This window comes from Sturnira hondurensis, unplaced genomic scaffold (assembly GCF_014824575.4).
Source record: "Sturnira hondurensis isolate 20B ecotype Veracruz unplaced genomic scaffold, ASM1482457v3 Scaffold0004136, whole genome shotgun sequence".
NCBI classification, from domain to species: Eukaryota; Metazoa; Chordata; class Mammalia; order Chiroptera; family Phyllostomidae; genus Sturnira; species Sturnira hondurensis.
Window position 1 is genome coordinate 45,006,342 of NW_028076767.1, and position 22,579 is coordinate 45,028,920.

The 22,579-nt window shown below is 36.9% G+C and overlaps 1 protein-coding gene across 6 annotated transcripts in view; it reads right to left on the reverse strand.

Moving 5' to 3' along the window:
* The window catches only part of UBR3 (ubiquitin protein ligase E3 component n-recognin 3), a 207,497-nt gene that overhangs the window by 164,957 nt on the left and 19,961 nt on the right, over positions 1 to 22,579 (reverse strand). For 4 of the 6 annotated variants that reach the window (XM_037044488.1, XM_037044492.1, XM_037044491.1 and 1 more), the window contains exons 2-3: positions 3,995 to 4,134; positions 154 to 312 (exon numbers count right to left, since the gene is read on the reverse strand). In XM_037044488.1, the coding sequence (XP_036900383.1) occupies positions 154 to 312; positions 3,995 to 4,134 (299 nt within the window). The remainder of the gene's footprint in view (positions 1 to 153; positions 313 to 3,994; positions 4,135 to 22,579) is intronic. The other 2 variants (XM_037044489.1, XM_037044493.1) reach the window with 1 other exon arrangement.

Here is a 22,579-nt window from a genome sequence, read left to right on the forward strand (position 1 = left end):
CTTCATCCATAAAATAAAAGGTATTCTTAATAACTTCCAGCCTTATAGGGAAAAAATCTACATTTTACTTTTAAGTTGTAAAATACCCAATTTCTAACAATTATAGTAATATAAGTAAATTTTAACATTCTTCTACTCTAACACTTTACTCACCAGAAGTCAGATCTTTGTAGTTCTGTTGGTTTGTCAAAACCTGAGTAAGAACAGACCTCATTGCCCCTCCCATTTTAGTGAGATCTTCTAAAAAGGAAATTTGAGGTTCCAAAAGCTGGAGGACTTTGTTAAGGTCTTTTTCTGATGGTACATCAGCTGCTAACGAAACAAAAACATATAATTAATTTTTTTAAATATTTTTATAAGAATAACAGCATTTTAACTTGAAAAAAATTATTTTCATTCCCCTCTGCCCTGCACCCCCACTCCTACCAGCATTCTCCCACCTTAGTTCATGTCCATGAGTTGTACATATATGTTCTTTGGCTTCTCTATTTCCTATACTATTCATAACCTCCCCCTGTCTCTTTTGCACCTACCATTTTTGCTTCTTATTCCCTGTACCTTTCCCCCATTCTCCCTCCTCCCCCTTCCATCTTCCTCCATATGATCTCCATTTCTGTGATTCTGTTCCTGTTCTAGTTGTTTGCTTAATTCACTTTTGCTTTTGTTTTTGTTTTTTTAGGTTCAGTTGTTGAGAGTGGTGATGTTGTTGTCATTTTACTGTTCGTAGTTTTGATCTTCTTCTTCTTAGGTAAGTTCCTATCCTTTTAAAATTATACTGACTTAGATGACAGTATTTTATAAGTCAAAAAAGTTAATATAAGAACTCTATTTGGAAATTAGGTATCCACCCAGCACCCAGCCAAGGGCAGACTCGCTTAGAAATTCAGTCCTGTAAGAAAAGGTTGATGAGAAAAGGGATCACACCATGAGGTCTTTATTTAATTTGTATAAGAAGCATTCAATTTGAGGTTACTACACTTCCAGATATATAAATGTAATCATATGATCATTTCAAAATTAGACAGTATTTAATAAAAAGTTAAGATAATTTCCTAAAATAAAACAGACCAAAATCAAATACATTGAGAGTAATGTAAGAATATTAGACAAAATCATGTCTGCTCTAAATGTAAACCTGTGTAGCAAATAACCCATTTTCTATCATATTTCAAAAATACAGACTTGTGTTAGCTCAAGGTCAAAGCAACTAAAATGAAAAATAGCTGCTTTCATAAACATAAGTGATCTTACTAAAACAATTTTAAAATACCAAGCAATATATACCTAGTAGGATAGGAGAAAGGAGAAACTTCACAGTAACTGAAAATAGAATATTTAAGAGGCAAAGATGCTTTAAAGAAACTGAGGTCTAAAAGAAAGAAGTGGATACAGAGATTTAGAGCTTAGCCATAAATGGATAAAAGAAGACACATATGAAGGAGCTAACAGGACCCTGTGTGCCCAGGAAAGGGGACATCAAGTTCATTAATTAATTCAGCATCTACTTCATGACAGGCACTGAAAAGCAAAACTAAATCAGACATAGTTCCTACCCCCAAGGAACTCACACCTAGTTCAAAGACAATCTTTGAATATGATTCTAGGTAACTCTGAGTCCTGGGGCCCAAACCAAAAACCTTACTTTCTCAGTAGAAAATGGATATTGTATATTATTCATCTTTACTGCCTACCCCAATGACTTAGGCCATAGCACAGGAGGCATTTAATTAACATTTGCTTTTCTTTGGTTTCTAAGGGCTCTATCACAAGTTCTGATATTGGTCTGAGGTCTGTAGGGTGAAATGAAAAATGGAATTCAAGGCAACTGTAAAACCATAAGATCTCTGAACTTCCAAGCTTAGATAATTTCAAGTCCTTTCTTTAATTTTAAAGAAATTTCAAGTCCTTTCTTTAATTTTAAAGTCTTTTTTTTTTCACACAGACACACGAAATTTATGCTGAGCACAAATGGTTATATACAGAGGAAAGTATCATGAATCTAAGTTCATGAAGCTCATCTTATGACAAAAAAGTGCTTCCATTCATTCCTCTATGTTTTCAGATAATTGTAACATAATTATAAAAGCTATATTTCTATGTTATCTGCCTTTATAACTGCTAAACGTCACCATAAGAAAAAATAAATGTAATACGCTTTTGTTTGAATTATTCTGTGATTATGAAAAATCATACAGAAGGCAAGTTCAATAACACAGCCAGTCCCTGGTTCCTTCATTTCAAAGACAGGGTAAATGAGAACTAAATCAAAATAATATTTCTTTCTGTATTTTACAACATGTACTGTGAGAAGAGCAGAAGTACTTAAAGGATTGTATAATTTGCTAAAAATGTAGAAATAAGAAAGTGTTCACCCACAATGAAGATAATATGATAGTTTCAGGAACAATGAAGATGCTATGTAATATTTCCCCACACTTTAAAAATGGGGGATAAACCTAAGATAAAAATGTGTAGCATAGTTTTAAATTAAACTTAAGATTATTTATAGCATTAAATAATTTAAAAACTCTAAAAGTAATGCAAAAATGCAGCCCTTTTATGACAGAAATGCAAGTATTATTAGAAAAATAAAAGACAATTAATTAATAAATTTCTTTCATACCACTAACTGATGTCTATAATCCACAATGTCAGAATGAAAACTTTTAATAGATAATGCCTAATCCAAATATTTTACTGAAGTATATTAAGATTGTGAATTAAGCCCTGGCTGGTGCAGCTCAGTAGATTAAGCATGGGCCTATGAAGCAAAGGGTCACTGGTTCGATTCCCAGTCAGGGCACATGCCTGGGTTGCAGGCCAAGGTCCCCAGTAGGAGATACATGAGAGGTAACCACACGTTGATGTTTCTCTCCCGCTCTTTCTCCTTCCCTTCCCCAATCTCTCAAAATAAATAAATAAAATATTTTTAAAAGATTGTGAATAAATCTTAAAAGGTATGAAGAACATCTATAATTTGCATGCATCTTTTCTCTTTTCAACACTATCATGATGCTTACGCCCATGCATTCTACCAGTAATATGAGAGTGAGCCACTGGACTCTCTCATTAGTTGTTACATATGGAGGGGAACAAGACTGCTACAAAGAAGCGGGGAAGAGTGGAGAGAGACATAGATAGCTAGAGATGAGTATTGGTGAAAGAGTAGTTTAATCTTCTAAAAATATAAGTTAAATTCAAACATTTCCAGGACTTCTTAATTCTACTCAATAGAATGTAATTGCAAAGAAAGTCACTTTAACCCTATAAAATGATTATTTCCTCACATGCAAAAGGCAAAGTAAGTTTTATCAAAATGATCTTTGATCTTCAGCGTGTTTTTATTTACTATTTCATAGTCGCCTCATTAAAAATGTTAAGCAAAAGCCCTGGCTGGTGTAGCTCAGCGTATTGAGAGCAGGCCTTTGAACCAGAGGATCTCGATTTGATTCCCAGCCAGGGCACAGGCCAGTTCCCAGCAGGGGACACACGAGAGGCGACCAGACACTGATATTTCTCTCCCTCTCTCCTTCCCTTCCTCTCTAAAGATAAATAAATAAAATCTTTTAAAAATGTTAAGCAAAAGATGCTATCTGAAAAAATTCACCTCATTATTAATGCTAAACTTTGTTATCTAGAACTTAGAAAGGGTACTAACAAAAAACAGATTAAACACACCTGGTTTACCCTGGCCAATGTGACTCAGTTGGAGTGTCAACCCGTAAACAGAAAATTGTGGGTTCGATTCCCAGTCAGGGCACAAACCTAGAGTGTGGGCACAGACCCTGGTCTAAGCACAGACATATGCAAGCCCCAGTCTGGGGCCCATGATCCCCTGTCTAGATGCCCAGGATGTAAGAAATCGATGCTTCTCTCTCGCATCAATGTTTTTCTTTCTCCCTTCCTCTCATTCTCTCTCCCTTTCTCTCTCTCTAAAAGCAATGAAAAAAATGTCCTCAGGTGATGATTTAGAAAAAAGATTAATTAAACATACCTGGTTCATTATAGCCTTCTCTTAAGTACTGAATGAGACAAAAAATAAATCTTGGAAGCACAAATTCAGACATCATCAATAAGTCTTTGGGAACACAAGGAATATTTGAACTTGATTTAATTTGATGCCTTCTGCAAAACCTGTAATACAAAAGAGAAAATAACAATTAATAATGATATCTAATCTGCCAAGAATATAATACTTCTATTTTCAATATCCATAAACAGAATGCAAGCCAGTGTCAAAGCCAACACATTCTTCCTTTTTAATTTTAAAGGCACCAAGTTAAGACAATATATAGTTTTAATAGATCTTTAAATCAAAAATGATATTGAGGGATATTTCTTCCTAATAAAAGATCATACTAGTTAATTCCAACTGGAATGCAAAAAGAAAATCTCATTACAAGATTTATACTTTTAACAGCAATTTATTACTTTCAAGGACTTCATTATTTCATCCTTTATAAACCACTAAATATAAATTTATCATTTTTCAAGAATATGAATTCCTTAATTCAAGTATTTCTAACTCACTGCATTAATGGATAAGTGGCATATTTATTTTAAAAGTTTATATACTTAAATATATACATTTTAATTTCATTTATAGCTATTTTAAAGAATGATTGGTATAGTTGAGCAAAAATGAAGTAAACTATTCTATATTCACAATCCAATAATCACAATTAAAATGTTTTGTGACCAAATATAAAATAACCACACTAAACATATAAAATGCCTAGAAATAATCTTATTAAGAAGGGTGTGAAACTATTTTAGTTGAAAAACATAGAAGAGCTGAATGGAGAAAAATACATACCCAAATGGAAAATCTAATTTTGTTTTTTAAATGTCAATTTCACCTCACTTAGTGCCATTCAATTCATTTCTAATTATATTTTATTGATTATGGTATTACAGTTATCCTGATTTTTCCCACTTTGCCCCTGCCACCTAGCACCCCACACTCCTTCAGGCAATACCCCCATGACTGTTCATGTCCTTGGGTCATGTATATAATTTCTTCGGCTACTCCATTTCCTGTACTGTACTCACATCCCCATGGCTATTCTGTAACTCTTAATCCCCACACCTCTTCACCCATTTCTCCCCATTCACCTACCATCTGGCAAGCATTAAAACACTCTCCATATCCATGACTGTCTCTATTCTTCTTGTTTGCTCAGTTTGTGTTTTAGATTCAATTGTTGATAGATATGTATTTATTGTCATTTTATTTTTCACAGTTTTTGATACTCTTCTGTTCCTCAAATGAGTCCCTTTAACATCTTGTATAATAATGGTTTGGTGATGGTAAACTTCTTTAGTTTTTTCTTACCTGGGAAGCTCTTTATCTGCCCTTTGATTCTAAATGATAGCTTTACTGGGTAGAGCAATCTTGGATGTAGGTCTCTGCTTTCCATGACTTGGAATACGTCTTGCCAATCCCTTCTAATCTGCAAAGTTTCTTTTGAGAAATCAGCTGACAGTGTTATAGAACTTCTCTTAGGTAACTAAATTCTTTCCTCTTGCTGCTTTTAAGATTCTCATTTATCTTTCACCTTTGGCATTTTAATTATAACATGTCTTGGAATGGTCCTCTTTGCATCCAACTTGTTTAGGACTCTCTGTGCTTCCTGAACTTGCATGTCTATTTCTTTCACCAAATTAGGGAAGTTTTCTTTCATTGATAGATTTATAATTTCTTGTTCTTTCTCTTCTCCTTTTGACACTCCTATGATGTAAATGTTGGACCTCTTGAAGTTGTCCCAGAGGTTATTTATACTATCCTTGTTTTTTTCGGGGGGGGGGGTGTTCTTTTATCTTCTTGTTCTACAGAGTTGTTTTTTGCTTCCCTATGTTCCAATTCACTAATTGGATTCTCAGCTTCAGCCACTCTATTGCTGTTTCCTTGTAAATTGTTCATTATTTCAGCTAGTGTATCCTTCAGTTTGACTGGGTCCTTTTTATTCTGCTAAGGTCCTCACTAAGTTCCTTGAGCATCCTTATAACCAGTGTTTTGAACTCCACATCTGATAGATTGCTTATCTCCATTTTGTTTAGCTCTTTTTCTAGACTTTTGATCTGTTCTTTCATTTGGACCTTGTTTCTTAGTTTTCTCATTTTAGCAGCCTCTCTGTGTTTGTTTCTATGTATTAGGCAAAGCTGCTTTGTCTCCGTGTCTTCTTGGTAGTGTTGCCTAATGTAGTAGGTATCCAGTAGGGTCCAGTGGTACAGCCTCCCTATCACCCAAGCTGGGTACTCAAGATATGTCCTTTGTGTGGGCTGAGTACACCCTCCTTTTATAGTTGAGCCGTGGTTGTTGTTGGCAGGTAAATGAGGATTTACCAGGGCCAGTCAGCTGCAAGGACTGGCTGTGACCACTGACCACTATCTGCCCTCTGTGGAGGATCAGCTGTGTAGGAGCAGGGTGGTGGTGCTCCAACATGGCCTTTACTTGTCCACTGGGTGCGCTGGGCCTGGGGTTTCCCAGGTGGTGCATGTCCAGGTCAGCCCAAACCTGTGTTTTGCTCATAGCACCCAACCTGAGGTATAAAGCAATCTGAGATAGCTGCTACTTGTGCTGGACCTGGGGCTCACTGAAGCCAGATGTTGCTTGTTTGAGAGCATTCAGGAAGTTTTGCAGCTGGAGCCAAGACCAGCCATTCATATGGAAAAGCAGCTTGGGTGGGCCCATAAGTTGGGTGGAGCAAAGTCTCTGGAGATCTCCAAGGCAAGTCAAACAGTGTTAGCCAGGTTGATGGAGTCTCAGATATGCCACCAGCTTGCCAGCTCTGTGGCTCTGTTGAGGAAGGGTTTAGAAAAGGGACAATGGCCTTTGCTCACCTTGATGCCAGACACTTCAGTTTCCCCCAGTATTCCAGGGATACCTTTCTGCACTGGCATATGTAGGTTCAATGTTATGTTGTCTTTACCTCAGTGTATGTTTGAAAATTCAGACAACACAAAATGTTTTTTCATCTTACAGATTAGGAAAGATTCATTGTGAGACAGCATGGACAAAAATTTCTGTTATCATACACATGAAAGGATAAATAGATGTAGTTTTTGGTGACATTTTGACAATGCCTATTAAAACTTTAAGTGTTTATAACCCTAGAATAGCATTTTAATTTCTATAAATTTATTAAACAAAAATATCCCTAAATTGACAGGAATACGGAGTGGGGCAAAAGTAGGTTTACGGTTGTGATTATGCAAAACACTTTATTCTTGTATTATTATTAATTATTGTATTATTTTCAATGCAAACAACTATAAACCTACTTTTGCCCCATCTTGTATATCCACAAAGATGTTGACTATACCAAAGTTTGCAAAACAAAAGTGAAACAATTCATGTGTTTAGTAATAGTATAAAGATTAACTACATTATGGTGGGCCTGTGGTATGCAATTAGACAGACATGGGCAGAGCAAACACGATGGGCCAAGTACAGAAAGTCACCAGGGAGGAAAGCCCTGTGTGCCTACCAAACTGCAAAACTGAGAAAACAAGGTCCTCACCCCCAGAGTAACCTTTCCTTCCCTAGCATACCACTGGTCATGCAGGTTAGAGCCACTGACCTTTCATAACACTGGTCTAGCAGTTCCAACCCTACCCTGACCTTTCTTACCCTAGCATGTTTCTAGTCATGTGGATCAGACCCCCTTTGCAGGAATGATCAAAGGGCTAGAGAATAGCCTGTAGGGATTGAGCTTAGGACAATAAGATTCTGACCTACACCAAATACCTCTAAGCCTCAGTTGTGTCTCAGCTCCAGGCCCAGAATAGCACCAAAACCAGACAAGTGACACCACTGCTGACATCAGGACTTGTTGCACATACTAATGATTCCTTTCTCTAGTGTCAACCAATCAGTAGAGACCATGACCCTGAAAGAACACACCTGGAAAGCTGGTGAATATTCTACTGGGCTCTTCCCCTGATACCTCCAGATAAGTACCCTCAGGCCCAACTGGGCTCTCTCTATGGAGCACACCACACCTTCCCCAGGCACATTTTCCTTGCCTCTCCTTCTCCTAAGTTCCAGGGACCCTTCTTTTGTCTCTGTGACTTATTTCCTGAGCCCATTTATTCTACCTCTGTGACTTTTTAAATAAACTTTTTGTTATAGTTCGAGTCTTGACTCTGAATTCTTTCTTAGCCAGAATTCAATTACCAAGATTATTGAACCAAGGTCTCATTTGACTCCACTAGTTTAAAACCTGGCACTGTTTTGCTGCCAACAGATTTATAAAATAGTTTGCGTTTGTTTAAAAGAATGAGATAGATCAACAAGTATTATAAACTGAACCATACCTAAGATAAAATGAGAAAAGAACTGCATAGTAGGAAATGGGCAAAAGAACTGAATAAACACTTCTCCAAAGAGGACACACAGAGGGCCCATAGAGTTATGAAAAAATGTTGAACATCACTAATCACCATAGAAATGCAAATTAAAGCCTCAATGAGATATCGCCTTACACCTGTCAAAAAGACCACCATCAATAAATCAATGAACAGCAAGTGTTGGCAAAGATGTGGAAAAAAGGGGACCTTAGCACACTGTTGGTGCACATAGTGGCTCATGCAGCCACTATGGAAAAAATATGAAGTATCCTTAAAAAATTAAAAATGGAACTGCCTTTTGACCCAGCAATTCCAATTTTGGTAATATACCCTAAGGACTCCAAAATGCCAATAAATAAAATATATATGTGCCCTTACGTTTATAACAGAGTTATTCACAATAGCCAAGATTTGGAAAAAGCCTAAATGCCCATCAGTAATTGAGTAGGTAATAAAGCTGTGCTACATTTGCACAAAATAATATTACGAAGCAGTAAAAAAGAATAAACTCCTAAATTTTGCAGCAGCATGAATGGACCTAGAGAAAATTATGCTAAGTGAGTTAAGCCAGTGAGAAAAAGTAAAATACAACATGATCTCATTTATTTGTAGAATCTAATGAACGTACTAAACTAATGAACAAAGCTTAGATACACAAAACAGACTGCCAGCCACTGGAAAAGAGCTAGGGGTCCAGGGGAGGCAAGGAGATAAAAGATGGGGAAGAGATTAACTGAAGAACATTTATGCAAAATCCATGGACACAAACAACAATATGGGGATTGGCTTAGAGAGCAAAGAATATGGGGCTGGGTGGAGGTGAGAAAGCAGAGAAAAAGCAGGAGTTATAACAACATGAACAACAAAAATGGAATTTAAAAACCAGAAAGAGTTCCTTAGAATTATAAACATATTATAATCCTTCTCACAAATAAAATTTTGGAGAAAGAATGGCAAGAAAATGTTAATATATGTAAGAAAAAATATTTAGAAAAATGTACACCAAATTTGGTGTAAATTAACTGGGAGTGGTATGGCATACTATTACTTTCTACATTAAGTCTACCTGTAATGTTTGAATTTTGTAAAACAAATATATCTATAACTTTGTAATAAAGAAACTGTCCAAAAACAAACCATAATAAGTATGCCAATCTATTGATTTTAGTTCCAAAATTTAAAGCAATAATTCTTTTTTTCAATTGGTAAGAGAAATTTTATTTTTTATTTTATTTTTCATTTTTGTTATTTTATTAGTTTCATTACCATTTAGTTCCCTTACACTCCCCTGCCCCACCCCAGAATGACCACACTGTCGACCATGTCCATGAGTCCTTTTTCCTTTTTCCTCAATCCCTCCACCCACTACCAACTCCTCCACCCTTGGCTATCATCCTGCTTTCTATCACTAATTCTTCACCTCTTTTGCTTCATGGACCCCTTTGAGAATCTAGTGAAAGTTACAACTCTTTCTTTAAAATATACACATATACAAATTTTAAAAAACATTCAGAGGTTTCACACCTGCTGAAGTCTTTCTACCCTTAAGGGAAAGCTTCCAATTGTTAGGTCCAGTAGATTACAGAGAAGAGATACAGATCTTCAGTCCTCGAGGCAGATAGAAGGGCAGGGTCTGAGTAGCCTTTTCAGTTGCCTCAGTATGCCATCAAAATATCACTTCCACAACTACCATATTATGAAAAAGCTTAGTAACTATTACCCCCTACGGTCCAAACATTTATTTAAAAGGAAAAATGAATTTAAGAACCTCTTTTGTGTAACCTGGGCACACAAAATTTAACTAAAATCAAGAAAACTTTTAAAAATATACTTTATTGATTATGCTATTACAGTTGTTCCATTTTCCCCCTTCACTCCCCTTCACCCTGCACACCCCCTCCCAACCACATTCCTCCACTTTAGTTCATGTCCATGTGTCATACTTATAAGTTCTTTACCTTCTACATTTCCTATAGTTTTCTTATCCTCCCCTATTTCCTACCTGCCAACTATGCTACTTATTCTCTGTACCTTTTCCCTGTCTCTCCTCCTCCCATTCCCCTCCATGTGATCTCCATTTCTCTGGTTCTGTTCCTGTTCTAGTTGTTGCTTAGTTTGTTTTGGTTTTAGGTGTGTTTGTTAATAATTGTGAGTTTGCTCTCATTTTACTATACATGTTTTTTCTCTTCTTTTTCTTAGGTAAGTCCCTTTAGCATTTCATATAATAAGGGCTTGGTGATGATGAACTCCTTGAATTTGACCTTATCTGAGAAGCACTTTAACTGCCCTTCCATTCTAAATGAAAGCTTTGCTGGATAGAGCAATCTTTGATAGAGCAATGTAGGTCCTTGCCTTTCATGACTTGGAATACTTCTTTCCAGCCCCTTCTTGCCTGGAAGGTCTCTTTTAAGAAATCACCTGACAGTCTGATGGGAACTCCTTCGTAGGTAACTGTCTCCTTTTCTCTTGTTGCTTCTAGGATTCTCTCCTTCATTTTAATCTTGGCTAATATAATTATGATGTGCCTTGGTGTCTTCCTTCTTGGGTTCCACTTCTTTGGGACTCTCTGAGCTTCCTGGACTTCCTGGAAGTCTATTTCCTTTGCCAGAATGGGGAAGGTCTCCTTTATTATTTGTTCAAGTAAGTTTTCCACTCGTGGCTGTTCCTCTTCTCCTTCTGGTACCCCTATAATTCGGATGTTGGAACATTTCAAGATGTCCTGGAGGTTCCTAAGGCTCTCCTCAATTTTTTGAATTCTTGTTTCTCCATTCTTTTCTGATTGGATGTTTCTTTCTTCCTTCTGGTCCACTCCATTGATTTGAGTCCCAGTTTTCTTCCATCACTATTGGTTCCCTGTACATTTTCCTTTATTTCACTTAGCATAACCTTAATTTTTTCATCTAATTTGTGACCAAATTCAACCAATTCTGTGAACAACCTGATTACCAGTGTTTTGAATTGTTCATCTGCTAGGTAGGCTATCTCCTTGTCACTTAGTTGTATTTTTTCTGGAGCTTTGATCTCTTCTTTCATATGGGCTTTTTTTTTGCCTTGATGAGCCAGTTATGTAGTGAGGGAAGGAGCCTTAGGTGTTCACAAGGGTGGAGCAACCAAATTTGCTGGGTTATAAAGCTGTATGTGGGGGAGGGGTCCATGAGGCAACAATGATGCTTGCTCCCTTCTCTGCTGAATTTCAGTCCCTTCTGCCACTCCCCCCACCCCCAAGCAAACTGGGCCCCTCTGGTGCCGATTCCCATGTGGGTATGTTTGTGTATATTCTAGGACCCTGTATTTCTCTCCAACAAACTCTCCTGTGAGGCTGGGGGTCTCTCCTGGCACCTCAACCCCCACAAGTGTTTTCAATTTTTGTTTTGAGGCTTTATTTCCCTCTGCTGGGGCCCTGGGTTGTGGGGTCTGTCTTGTTCCTCAGTCTTGCCTAGTTTATCTGCACTCGAATGTGGGACCGCCCACCACATTTCACAATCCACTGGCTCACTGGGTCCACCCGCTGCTGCCTTGCATGCCTGAGGTCCACCAGCCACCGCTTTGCCACGAGCACTCTCAACCTGGCCACCTGACCCCATTCCTCCTACCAGTCTAGATGAATGTTTCTTCTTTAACTCCTTGGTTGTCGGACTTCCATACAGCTCAATTTTCTGTCAGTACTGGTTGTTTTTTTGTTTCTACATTTTTGTTGTCCTTATTTTGGTTGTGCAAGGAGGCACAGTATGTCTACCTATGTCTTTATCTTGGTTGGAAGAAAATCAGCAAAACTTTTAAAATGCTACCATTTCTATGGTAGGAATGTTCAGTGTTCATGGAATGGAAGAATTAAATCATCAAAATGTCCATACTACCCAAAGCAATTTATAGATTTAACCCAATCCCTATTAAAATACCAATGACATATTTTCCAGATATAGAAGAAGCATTTCCAAAACTTATATGGAACCATAAATGCCGTAAATAGCCACGATTTTGAGAAAGAAGAACAAAGTAGGAAGGATCACAATACCTGATATCAAACAGTATTACAAGGCCACTGTAATTAAACAGCCAGATACTGGAATAAGGATACATAGATCAATGGAACAGAACAGAGAAACCAGAAATAATCCCAAGTCTCTATGATCAATTTTTGCTGGACAAAGGGAACAAAAGCATACAATGGAGTAAAAATAGCCTCTTCAACAAATGGTGCTGAAAAGCTGGACAGCTATATGCAAAAAATTGAAACTTGATCACCAATTTACACCATACACAAAAGTAAATTCAAGATGGATAAAACTTATATATAAGTCACGACACCATAAAAGTTGTAGAGGAGAACATGAGGAGGAAAATCTCAAGACATTACACGCATGCAATATTTTCACCGACATATCTCCTAGAGTAAGGGGCATAGAAAAAAGAATAAACAAATGGGATCTCATCAAAGTAAAAAGCTTCTGCACAGCTAAAGAAAACACCAGCAAAATGAAAAGGGAACCAACCATATGGGAAAAAAAATTTTCAATGTGTGGTTGCATTCCCATGCCCCCTACTGGGGACCTGGCCTATAACCCAGGTATGTGCCTTGATTGGGAATCAAACTGGAGACCCTTTGGTTTTCAGGCCAGTGCTCAATTCACTGAGCCACACCAACCAGGGCTGGAAAATATATTTTCAAATAATACCTTAGATGAGGGTTTCACATCCAAAATATATAAAGAACTCACACAACTCCACTCCAGGAAGACAAATAATCCAATTAAAAAATGGGCAAAGAACCTGAACAGACACTTCTCCAAGGAGGACATACAGAAGAGCCAGAGACATATGAAAAGATGCTCAGCATCACCAGCCATCAGAGAGATGCAAATTAAAAACACAATGAGATACCACTTCACACCAGTCAGAATGGCCATCATAACAAACTCAATAAACAACAAGTGCTGGCGAAATTGTGGAGAAAAGGGAACCCTAGTGCACTGTTGGTGGGAATGCAGACTGGTGCAACCACTGTGGAAAACAGTATGGAATTTCCTCAGAAAACTAAAAATGGACTTACATTTTTACCCAGCAATTCCACTGCTGGGACTATACCCTAAGAATCCTGAAACACCAATCCAAAAGAACCTATGCACACCAATGTTCATAGCAGCACAATTTACAATAGCTAAGAGTTGGAAGCAACCTAAGTGCCCATCAGTAAATGAATAGATCAAAAAACTATGGTACATTTACACAATGGAATGCTATGCAGCAAAAAGAAAGAAGGCGCTCCTACCCTTTTCAACAGCATGGACGGACCTGAAGAGCATTATGCTAAGTGAAGTAAGCCAGGCAGTGAAAAACAAATACCCTATGATCTCACCTATAAGTGGAACCTAATCAACAAAACAAACAAGCAAGCAAAATATAACCAGACACATTGATCTTAAAAACAAACTGACAGTAACCAGAAGGGAGATGGGAGAAAATAACCCCCCCACGGGGGGGGCGAGGGGGTGGAAGGGGAGGGAAGGGAAACGGTTGTCAGGAACATGTATAAAAGACACATGGTCAAAGTCAAAGAGGGGTAAGATTAAGGGTGGGAAGTTGGAATGGCTGGCATGGGGAGGGGAGAGTGGTGGGGTGAAAATGGAGACAACTGTACTTGAACAACAATAAAAAACGTGAAAAAAATTAAAAAATAAAATGCTACCATTTCTATAATATTTTAAGAGACATTAGAGATAAAAAAGAACTTGACCTCTGTGATAATTTAGAGAAACAGTAGTGATCTAAGATAATTTAATTAAAGCACCTACAAACATAAGTGAAAAGGAGAGAAAACAGATGAAAGGAAACCCAGAATAGGAGAATGAGAAAACATACTGGGCACAAAGTAAAGGATGCAATGAAAGGCTCAACAGTTGAAAAGCAGGAAGAGAGAAAGGATTAGATAAAGGAGGGCACAGAAAGCTCCCTGAGACACTCAGCGCAGGAAATAAAGCAGTTCAAAAGAGCTACTGGGCAGAGAGTGAAAAACAATATGAACAAAGCATCAAGTGGCTTCAAGGAGTAGAGTTTCAACCTGGAACTAAGTCCAAGGGGCAACAAGAATGGTCTAAGCAACCTGGGGACTGGGGTTACAGGAGTGTATCAGATGGCTATGGACTGAACAAATTAACAGCCAAAAGACTAAAGAACCCAGCTCTGGGAGCTAGTTTAAATAAGGTAGGACTGCCCACTATAGGTGTAACATACTATGACATCAACATAAAAAACTGATTTTAGTATTTCAGGCTTAGCATAGTAACGGGAACTAAAGCATCTTAAATAGTAGTATTTCAAAAAGGCTTGATGAAACAAAGACTTAATCTGACAGAACACCCAAAATGATTTCATGGGTGTCCAATTAAAGAATAACCACTTTTTCAAATGGGCTGTGAAGAACCACTATATCCCTGGCCTTTAGACCATAGGAATACAGGGGCCTTGTTCTCACAGAGCTAACTTTCTGTTGGGTGAGGAAGGGGAAGAGAGGAGAGAGAAACAAAAACAATAAATATGAATAATAAGCTCTATAAAAACAATTTGATGGCATGATTTATAGAGAGCCTCCACTAGCCTCCTTTAAATCAGGTTTGTTGGGAAGGCCTTTCTTTTTCTTTCCCTGATTCATGCTTCTTTTTTTTCAATTGTTGTTCATTTACACTTCTTCCCATTTTCCCCCCATTACTCTCCTTTGTCCTACCCACCCCCCACCTCCCACATTCAGCACTCCCCACCTCCTACATTGTCTTTGTCCTTGGGTCCTTTATATGTGTTCCTTGACTTGACCCTTCCCCTTCTTTCCCTTGTTATGCCCCTCTGTCCCCCTCTGGTTTGTCAGTTTGTTCTAGGGAAGGCCTTTCTGAAGAGATGATACTTAGGCTACAGGCTAGTCATGCAAAGATCTATAGGTAGAGCATACTGTCAAGAGACCTGACCATTGTAAGTGTATATAATCAGGTACTAAACACTTCCCCCTACATGAACAGGAAGAAAGCTTTCTAGACAAGTAGAATGGCTCCAAAGAAAAAATGAGGCAGGAAGTAAAGTGTTCATATTAGCAGTTCATAAGTCACAAGTACTTTCTTCAAGGAACCCAATGGATTTAATGATTAAGAATGTGAAGCCCTGGATGGTGTGGCTCAGTGGATTGAGTGCTGGCCTGAGAACTCAAAGGTTGCAGGTTTGATTCCCAGTAAAGGCACATTCCTAGGGTGCAGGCCAGGTTCCCAGTTGGGGGTGTGAAAAGGTAACTGACATCCATGTTTTTCTCTCTCTTTTTCTCCCTTCATTCTCCTCTCTCTAAAAATAAATAAATAAAATATTTCAAAGAAAAAAGCCCTGGCTAGTGTGGCTCAGTAGACTCAGCGCTGACTTGTGAACCAAAGGGTCACCGGTTTGATTCCCAGTCAGGGCACATGCCTGGGTTGCGGGCCATGTCCAGTGGGGGCCACATGAGAGGCAACCACACATTAATGTTTCTCTCTCTCTCTTTCTCCCTCCCTTTCCCTCTCTCTAAAAATAAATAAATAAAATCTTTTTTAAGGTTAAATATTCCTTAGTGGAGCAGTATGTCACAGCAATAATCGAATGGCCCAATAGAACTAATAACATATAAAGAGTCAATAAAATGACCTCATCAAATTTCATTTTACCTCAAGTTTTTAAAACTTTTATTAAAGTACAGTGGATAGAAAATTGATTGAATTATAAGTATGCAGCTCAGTAAAATATCACAAACCAAACTGAAATGACTAACAGCAGAATACTTGGACTCTAAAAGGGGAGGGAAGGGAATGGATAAAAGAAGAAAGAAAAAGAAAAGGGACAGGGGATTCTGGAGGTTGGTTTGCAAATTATGAAGACTTAGAAGGGAGTAGGGAGACAAAGAGAGGCCAAATCAAATAACTCAACCACATGCTTCAAAAAGTACAAACACATCTGATAAGCTCCCCTAAAAATTAGCCTTTGATGTGCACATCCCATTTCCAACTTAGCACAAATTACACACATATACAGTACTTTGCACATAATTTAAGGTAATTACAGATCCCTGAAGAATAACCAGACCCCAGACTAAAAGACACCAGAATAATCTATTCTCTTTGTTTTACAGAAGGGGCAATCTCAGAAACACTAAATGAGAAACCTGAGTGATAAAATTGTTTTCAAAAGTCTTGAGGGTCACAAAAGGCATAACATAAAGGTATACATTTCTACTTAATTTTTATGTACCCATATTTAATATGAACCTCAGTATAAATGCCCATAAGAAATAAACAAGCTGGTTCTAAAGTTCCTATGGAAAAGTAAGAATAGCTAAGAAATTTCAGAAAAATCAAGATGAAGATGAAAAATCAATGAAGATGAAGTAGCTTTATAAGATATTAAAACTTGCTTTTTAAAATTTAAATAATCAAAACAGTGTAGCCAGCCTTTAGGGAGCTTACATTCTAAAGGTTAAAGATAAGACATTAATGATAAATACATCAATTAAATACACAATAGAGTAAAAAAAGGAGTCGTATCAGAAATTCAGTTCCAAATTCACCAATATGTATTCTTGTGCTATTTCTCTAGATAGACAACTCTACATCTCTAATATGTATGGCTTGATTAAGGTATAGAGTCATCTCAAGTCTAAAATTGTTAGATCTATGAGTTAAGAAATAAAAGGAAACATTTTAAATCCCCTCTACACAGGTTTAATATTATTTGTTGGGCCTAAACTACTAACAAAGGACCAAAGCAAAATATATATGAAAACCAAAAGTGCTAAATTACTAACTGCATATAAGATCAAAAGATTTGAAAGTAAAATTAGAGATGTAAATAAATTAGTAAATAAATTATAAATCGTTTGCTTGAAAGAAGAAAGAAAACAATGGCAAAGGCACATGAAAAGACTTACCAAATAAAATCAAGTATATGTGAAATTTAAATTATGATAAGGTCAGATGTCTATGAAGAAAACATAGCTTGATCAGAGAAATGGTATTCAGACAACTGAGTCACCAGCCAAGATCTGGGGGAGGAGGACTCTCTTGACACCTTACACTATGATAATAGATAAAGAAAACCCACATCAAACTTCTACAGATGAGAAATACACTACTGAATACAATATCTATCAGAAATAAAAATATACCAATAGGATTAACAGATCAAACACAAGAAAGAAAACATCAGTAAATTTACTGACATAACAATAAGAAACTATCCAAAATAAAGCACAAAGACATAAAAAATAAACAGAGCCTTGATGAAGTAGGAATAACAAGCAAGTCATGTCCAGAATAGGTGAATTTTTTTTCCAAATTTGTTGCAAATCATAAAATCAAAGATCTAAAAACTCATAAAACCCCAAGCAGAATAAACATTTTTAAAGCCATACTAAGATACATCATAATCAATTTGTTGAAAATCAGTGATAAAAAGAAAAATCTTCAAATCAGCCAGAAGAAAATGATCCATTATGTACAGAGCAACAAAGACACAAATGACAGTGGACTTATGATCAGAAACTGTGCAAGGCAAAAGGCAATGGAGAGCCACACTTAAAAGTGACTGAAGGAAAAGAAACCTGTGAATCTAAAATTCCTCGCACAGAAAAAATATCTTTCAAAACTGAGGATTAAACTCTTCATACAATATCTGAAAGAATTCATTGCCATCATACCTGCACTATAAGAAAAAAAATAAAAAGTAAAGAAAGCCAAGAGGCCTTATGGACACCATTCAAAGAAATAATATAAGGTTATGGAAATTACAAAGGAATAAGAGAGAAGGGAAGCAAAAATCAATTTAAAAAGTAATGGCTGAGCCCTGGCTGGTGCAGCTCACTGGACTGAGCACCGACCTGCAAACCAAAGGGTTGCTGGTTCGATTCCCAGTCAGGGCACATCCCTGGGTTGCAGGCAAGGTCCCAAGTTGGGGGCACGCAAGAGGCAACAGATCTTTGTTTCTCTTGCACATGTTTCTGTCCCTCTCTTTCTCTCTCCTTTCCCCTCTCTATAAATAAACAAACAAATAAATAGATAAAATCTTTAAAAAAAAGTAATGGCTGAGAACTCCCAAATTTGGGGAAAGAAATAAACATCCAGTTCATGAGGCCCTAAAGTCCCTAAACAGGTTGAATCCAAAGAGGGCTGCATTGAGACACATTATAATAAAGTTGCCAAAGTCACAAAAAGAAAAATCTGACACATTATAATTAAGACATCACAGACAAAGAGAAAAATCTGAAAACAGGAAAAGAAAAGCAAACAATTAAACAAGAGAGCCCCCAAAATCTATAATGGTTTTCTCAGCAGAAAGATGGAAAACCAGGAGAGAGTGGAATGATATATGCAAGATATTAACAGGAAAAAACTGCTAACCAAGAATACCATGAACAGCTCAGCTGCTTCGGAAATGAAGGATACATAAAGACTTTCCCAAACAAAAAGGCTAAGGAAATCCATTACTACTAGACATGGCATAAGAAATGCTACAGTGAATTTTAAAGCTGAAATAAAAGAAAGCTAATTAACACTGTAAAAACAGGAGTATACAAAACTCACCAGTAAAGGTAAAGATATAATCAGTCAAAGTTAGATTTTCTAATATTGCAGGAGTGGTATGTAAATCACTTGTAACTCTTGTATAAAAGTTTGAAAAACAAACATATGAAAAATAATTACAACTACAATAATTTGTTAATGGATGTATAATATAAAAAGATATAAAAATATAACATCAATAACCTAAAAGGTGAATAGGGAGAAGTAAAATTACAGAGGTTTAGGTTATTATCACCTTTTAAAAGGTTAGTACAACTTTAATAACCTATTATTATAAGTTACTTTATGTAAGACTCATGGTAACCACAATAGTAAAACCTGTAGCAGAAATACAAAAGAAAAATAAATAAATAAACAAATCAAAGTATGCCACCACAAAAAGTCACCAAATGGTCCTAGTCCAGAGATCAGTTGGCTAGAGCATCATTCTCATATGCCAAGATTGTGGTTCAATCCCCAGTCAGGGCACATTTAAGAATCAAGCAATGAAAGGAAGAAGGAGCTCCTACCCTTTGCAACATCATGAATGGAACTGGAAAGCTTTATGCTGAGGGAAATAAGCCAGGCGGTGAAAGACAAATACCATATGATATCACCATTAACAGGAATCTAAACAACAAAACAAACAATCAAGCAAAATATGACCAAAGACATTCAAATACGGAACAGGCTGACAGGGACCAGAGGGGAGAGGGGAGAGAATCACAGGGAAAAAGGGGAAGGACTCACATGAACAAGTATAAAGGACACATGGACAATAACTAAGGTGGGGGGTGGAAATGGGAGGGAGGTGGGGAGCACTGGGGGGGGTGGGGGCAGGGCTGGGAATATAAGACAGAAAACTGTACTTGAACAAGAATTAAATTTAAAAAAAGAATCAAGCAATGAATGCATAAATTAGTGAAATAACACAAAAAATGAGTGAAACAACAAATTTATCTCTCTCTGTCCCCCTCCCCTCTAGCTTCCTCTATTGGAGACGGTTCTGCATGGCGTGGGAAATGTAGCCCAGCCTCCACTCAGAAAGGCCAATGGAAAGTGAAGTCTGGCACACAGGACCCACGCCTACGAATAGGTTCTCCTGTGGAGAATCAGGACTGCATCGTACCTAGGCTGCTTTGAGGCTTGCTTTTTGCTAAAACTCCCTCACCCTGAATTGAGGCAATAAATGTTTAGTGCATATCTTGAAAGTAACTTCCTAAAATTTATGCTAAACCTCCCAAGGACAAGTGTAACCAGTTCAACCACTTTTCCCTTTACATTTGCAAATATCCGTCTTTTTTTATGTAATTAGCAGGATCCTCTCCTTTATTTTCTGTAAAAGGTAACCACCTAAAGTGAACCTATGCATAGTAAATGAGGACCATCCTCAATGTAATGTGCCCAGAAAAGCAATAAAAGACTATCCAGGCTAGGGACAAAGCTGGCCCTCTCACTCACTTTGAGAGCAGCCTTGTTATTGCTTTTTCTCCACAGACTTTTGTAGTCTGTGTGAATTTGTCTCATCTCATCCATAATGCCACAGACACTGTGGGCCAGTGTCTGCATCCCTCCTCTCTCTCTCAAAAATCAATTTTTTAAAACATCACCAAATAACAAAGGAAGACAGTGAAAGAAGAATTAAAAAAGGAACTAATAAACAACCAGAAAATAACAAAATGGCAAGAGTAAGTCCTTAGCTATCGATAAATATTACAAATGTAAATGGATTACATTTTCCAATGTAAAGATACAGAAAGACTGAATGAATAAAAAATAATAAGATCCAATAATATACTGCCCACAAGAGATTCACTTTAGCTTTTTGGACACAGGTAGGCTAAAGTGAAGGGATGGAGAAAATATTTCAAGCAAATGGTAACCAAAGAGGACAGGAGTGGCTCTACTTACATCAGACATGTTAGACTTTAAGTCAAAAATGGTGACAAGAGACAAGGAAGAATATTACATTATGAAAAAGGGATCAATTTATCAAGAAGATATAACAATGTTAAATATTTATGCACCCAACATCAGAGTACCTAAGTATATAAAAAAAAATACTAACACAACCGGAAGGAAAAATAAACATTAATACAAAACCACAGGAGACTGCATATTCCACTCTCAACAATGATATCCAGAGAGGATATTAATAAGAAACAGCAGACTGGAACAAACTACAGATCAAATGAACCTAACAGGCATATACAAGACAGTCCATCCCACAGCAGCAGAATACAAACTCTTCTCAAGAATGAAACAGGACATTCTTGAAGAAAGATCGTATGAAAAGTCATAAAACAAGTCTTTAAAAGTCAAGAATGAAATTATATCAGGTATCTTTTCTGAAACCAAAGGTATTAAACTAGAAATCAGTAAAAGAAGAAAAGCTGGGATACACTCACAAATAGGTGGAAATTATCACTCCTAAACCAATAGGTCAAAGAAGAAATCAGAAGGAAAATTTTAAAATACCACAAAACAATACAAACCAAAACCTATGGGATGAAGAAAAAGACACTCTAAAAATAATCGTATCATTCATAAAGGTTGACATTAAAAAATGAGAAAGATCTCAAATGAACAACCTAACCTGACACAGTAAGGAACTAGAAAAACAAGAAAAAATAAGTGCAAGTTAACAGTAAGATGGAAATAAAGAGTAGAGCAGGAATAAATAAAATAGAGACTAGAAAACAGAAAAGATAAATAAAACTAGCATTTGCTTTTTTGAAAAAGACAAATCTTTAACTAGACTAAATATGAGAAAAAGCAAGATGATTCAAATTAACAAAATTATAAATTAAAGAGAAGAATTACAACTGATAGCACAGAAATACAAAATATCATAAGACACTACTATGAACTATTACTATACACCAACAAATTGGAAATCCTGGAAGAAATTAGTAAATTTCTCAAAATAAACAATCTGATCAAACTGAATGAATGGGGGGAAAAAAACAGAACAGACCAATAATAAGGAAATGGAATCAGTAATCAGAAATAACTCACTCAAGAAAAGCCTAGGACAAGATGACTTCACTGTAGAATATCATCAAATATTTAAATAGGAATTAATGCCAATCTTCAAACTCTTCCAAAATATTAAAGAGGAAAAACTACTGCATTACCTTGATATGAAAGCCATACAAAAGCACTACAAGAAAAGAATACTACAGGCCAATATCCAAGATGAATATTGATGCGAAAATTCTTTAAAAATGCTACTAAAACAAATTCAACAGCACATTAAAAGATCATACACCACAAACAATCCAATTAAAAAATGGGCAAAGGGCTTGAACAGACACTTCTCCAAGGAGGACCTACAGAGGGCACACAGACATATGAAAGAATGTTCAACATCACTAGCCTTCAGAGAGATGCAAATTAAAACCACAGTGAGCCCTGGCTGGTGTGGCTCAGTGGATTGAGTGCTAGCATGTGAACCAAAGGGTTGCCAATTCGAATCCTGTCAGGGCACATGCCTGGGTTATGGGCCAGGTGCCCAGTGAGGGGCACATGAGAGGCAACTGTACATTGATGTTTCTTCCTCTCTTTCCCTCTCCACTCTACCTCTCTAAAAATAAATAAAATATTTTTAAAATGAAAGAATAAAAAATAAAACTACAATGAGATACCACTTCACCCGGGTCACAATG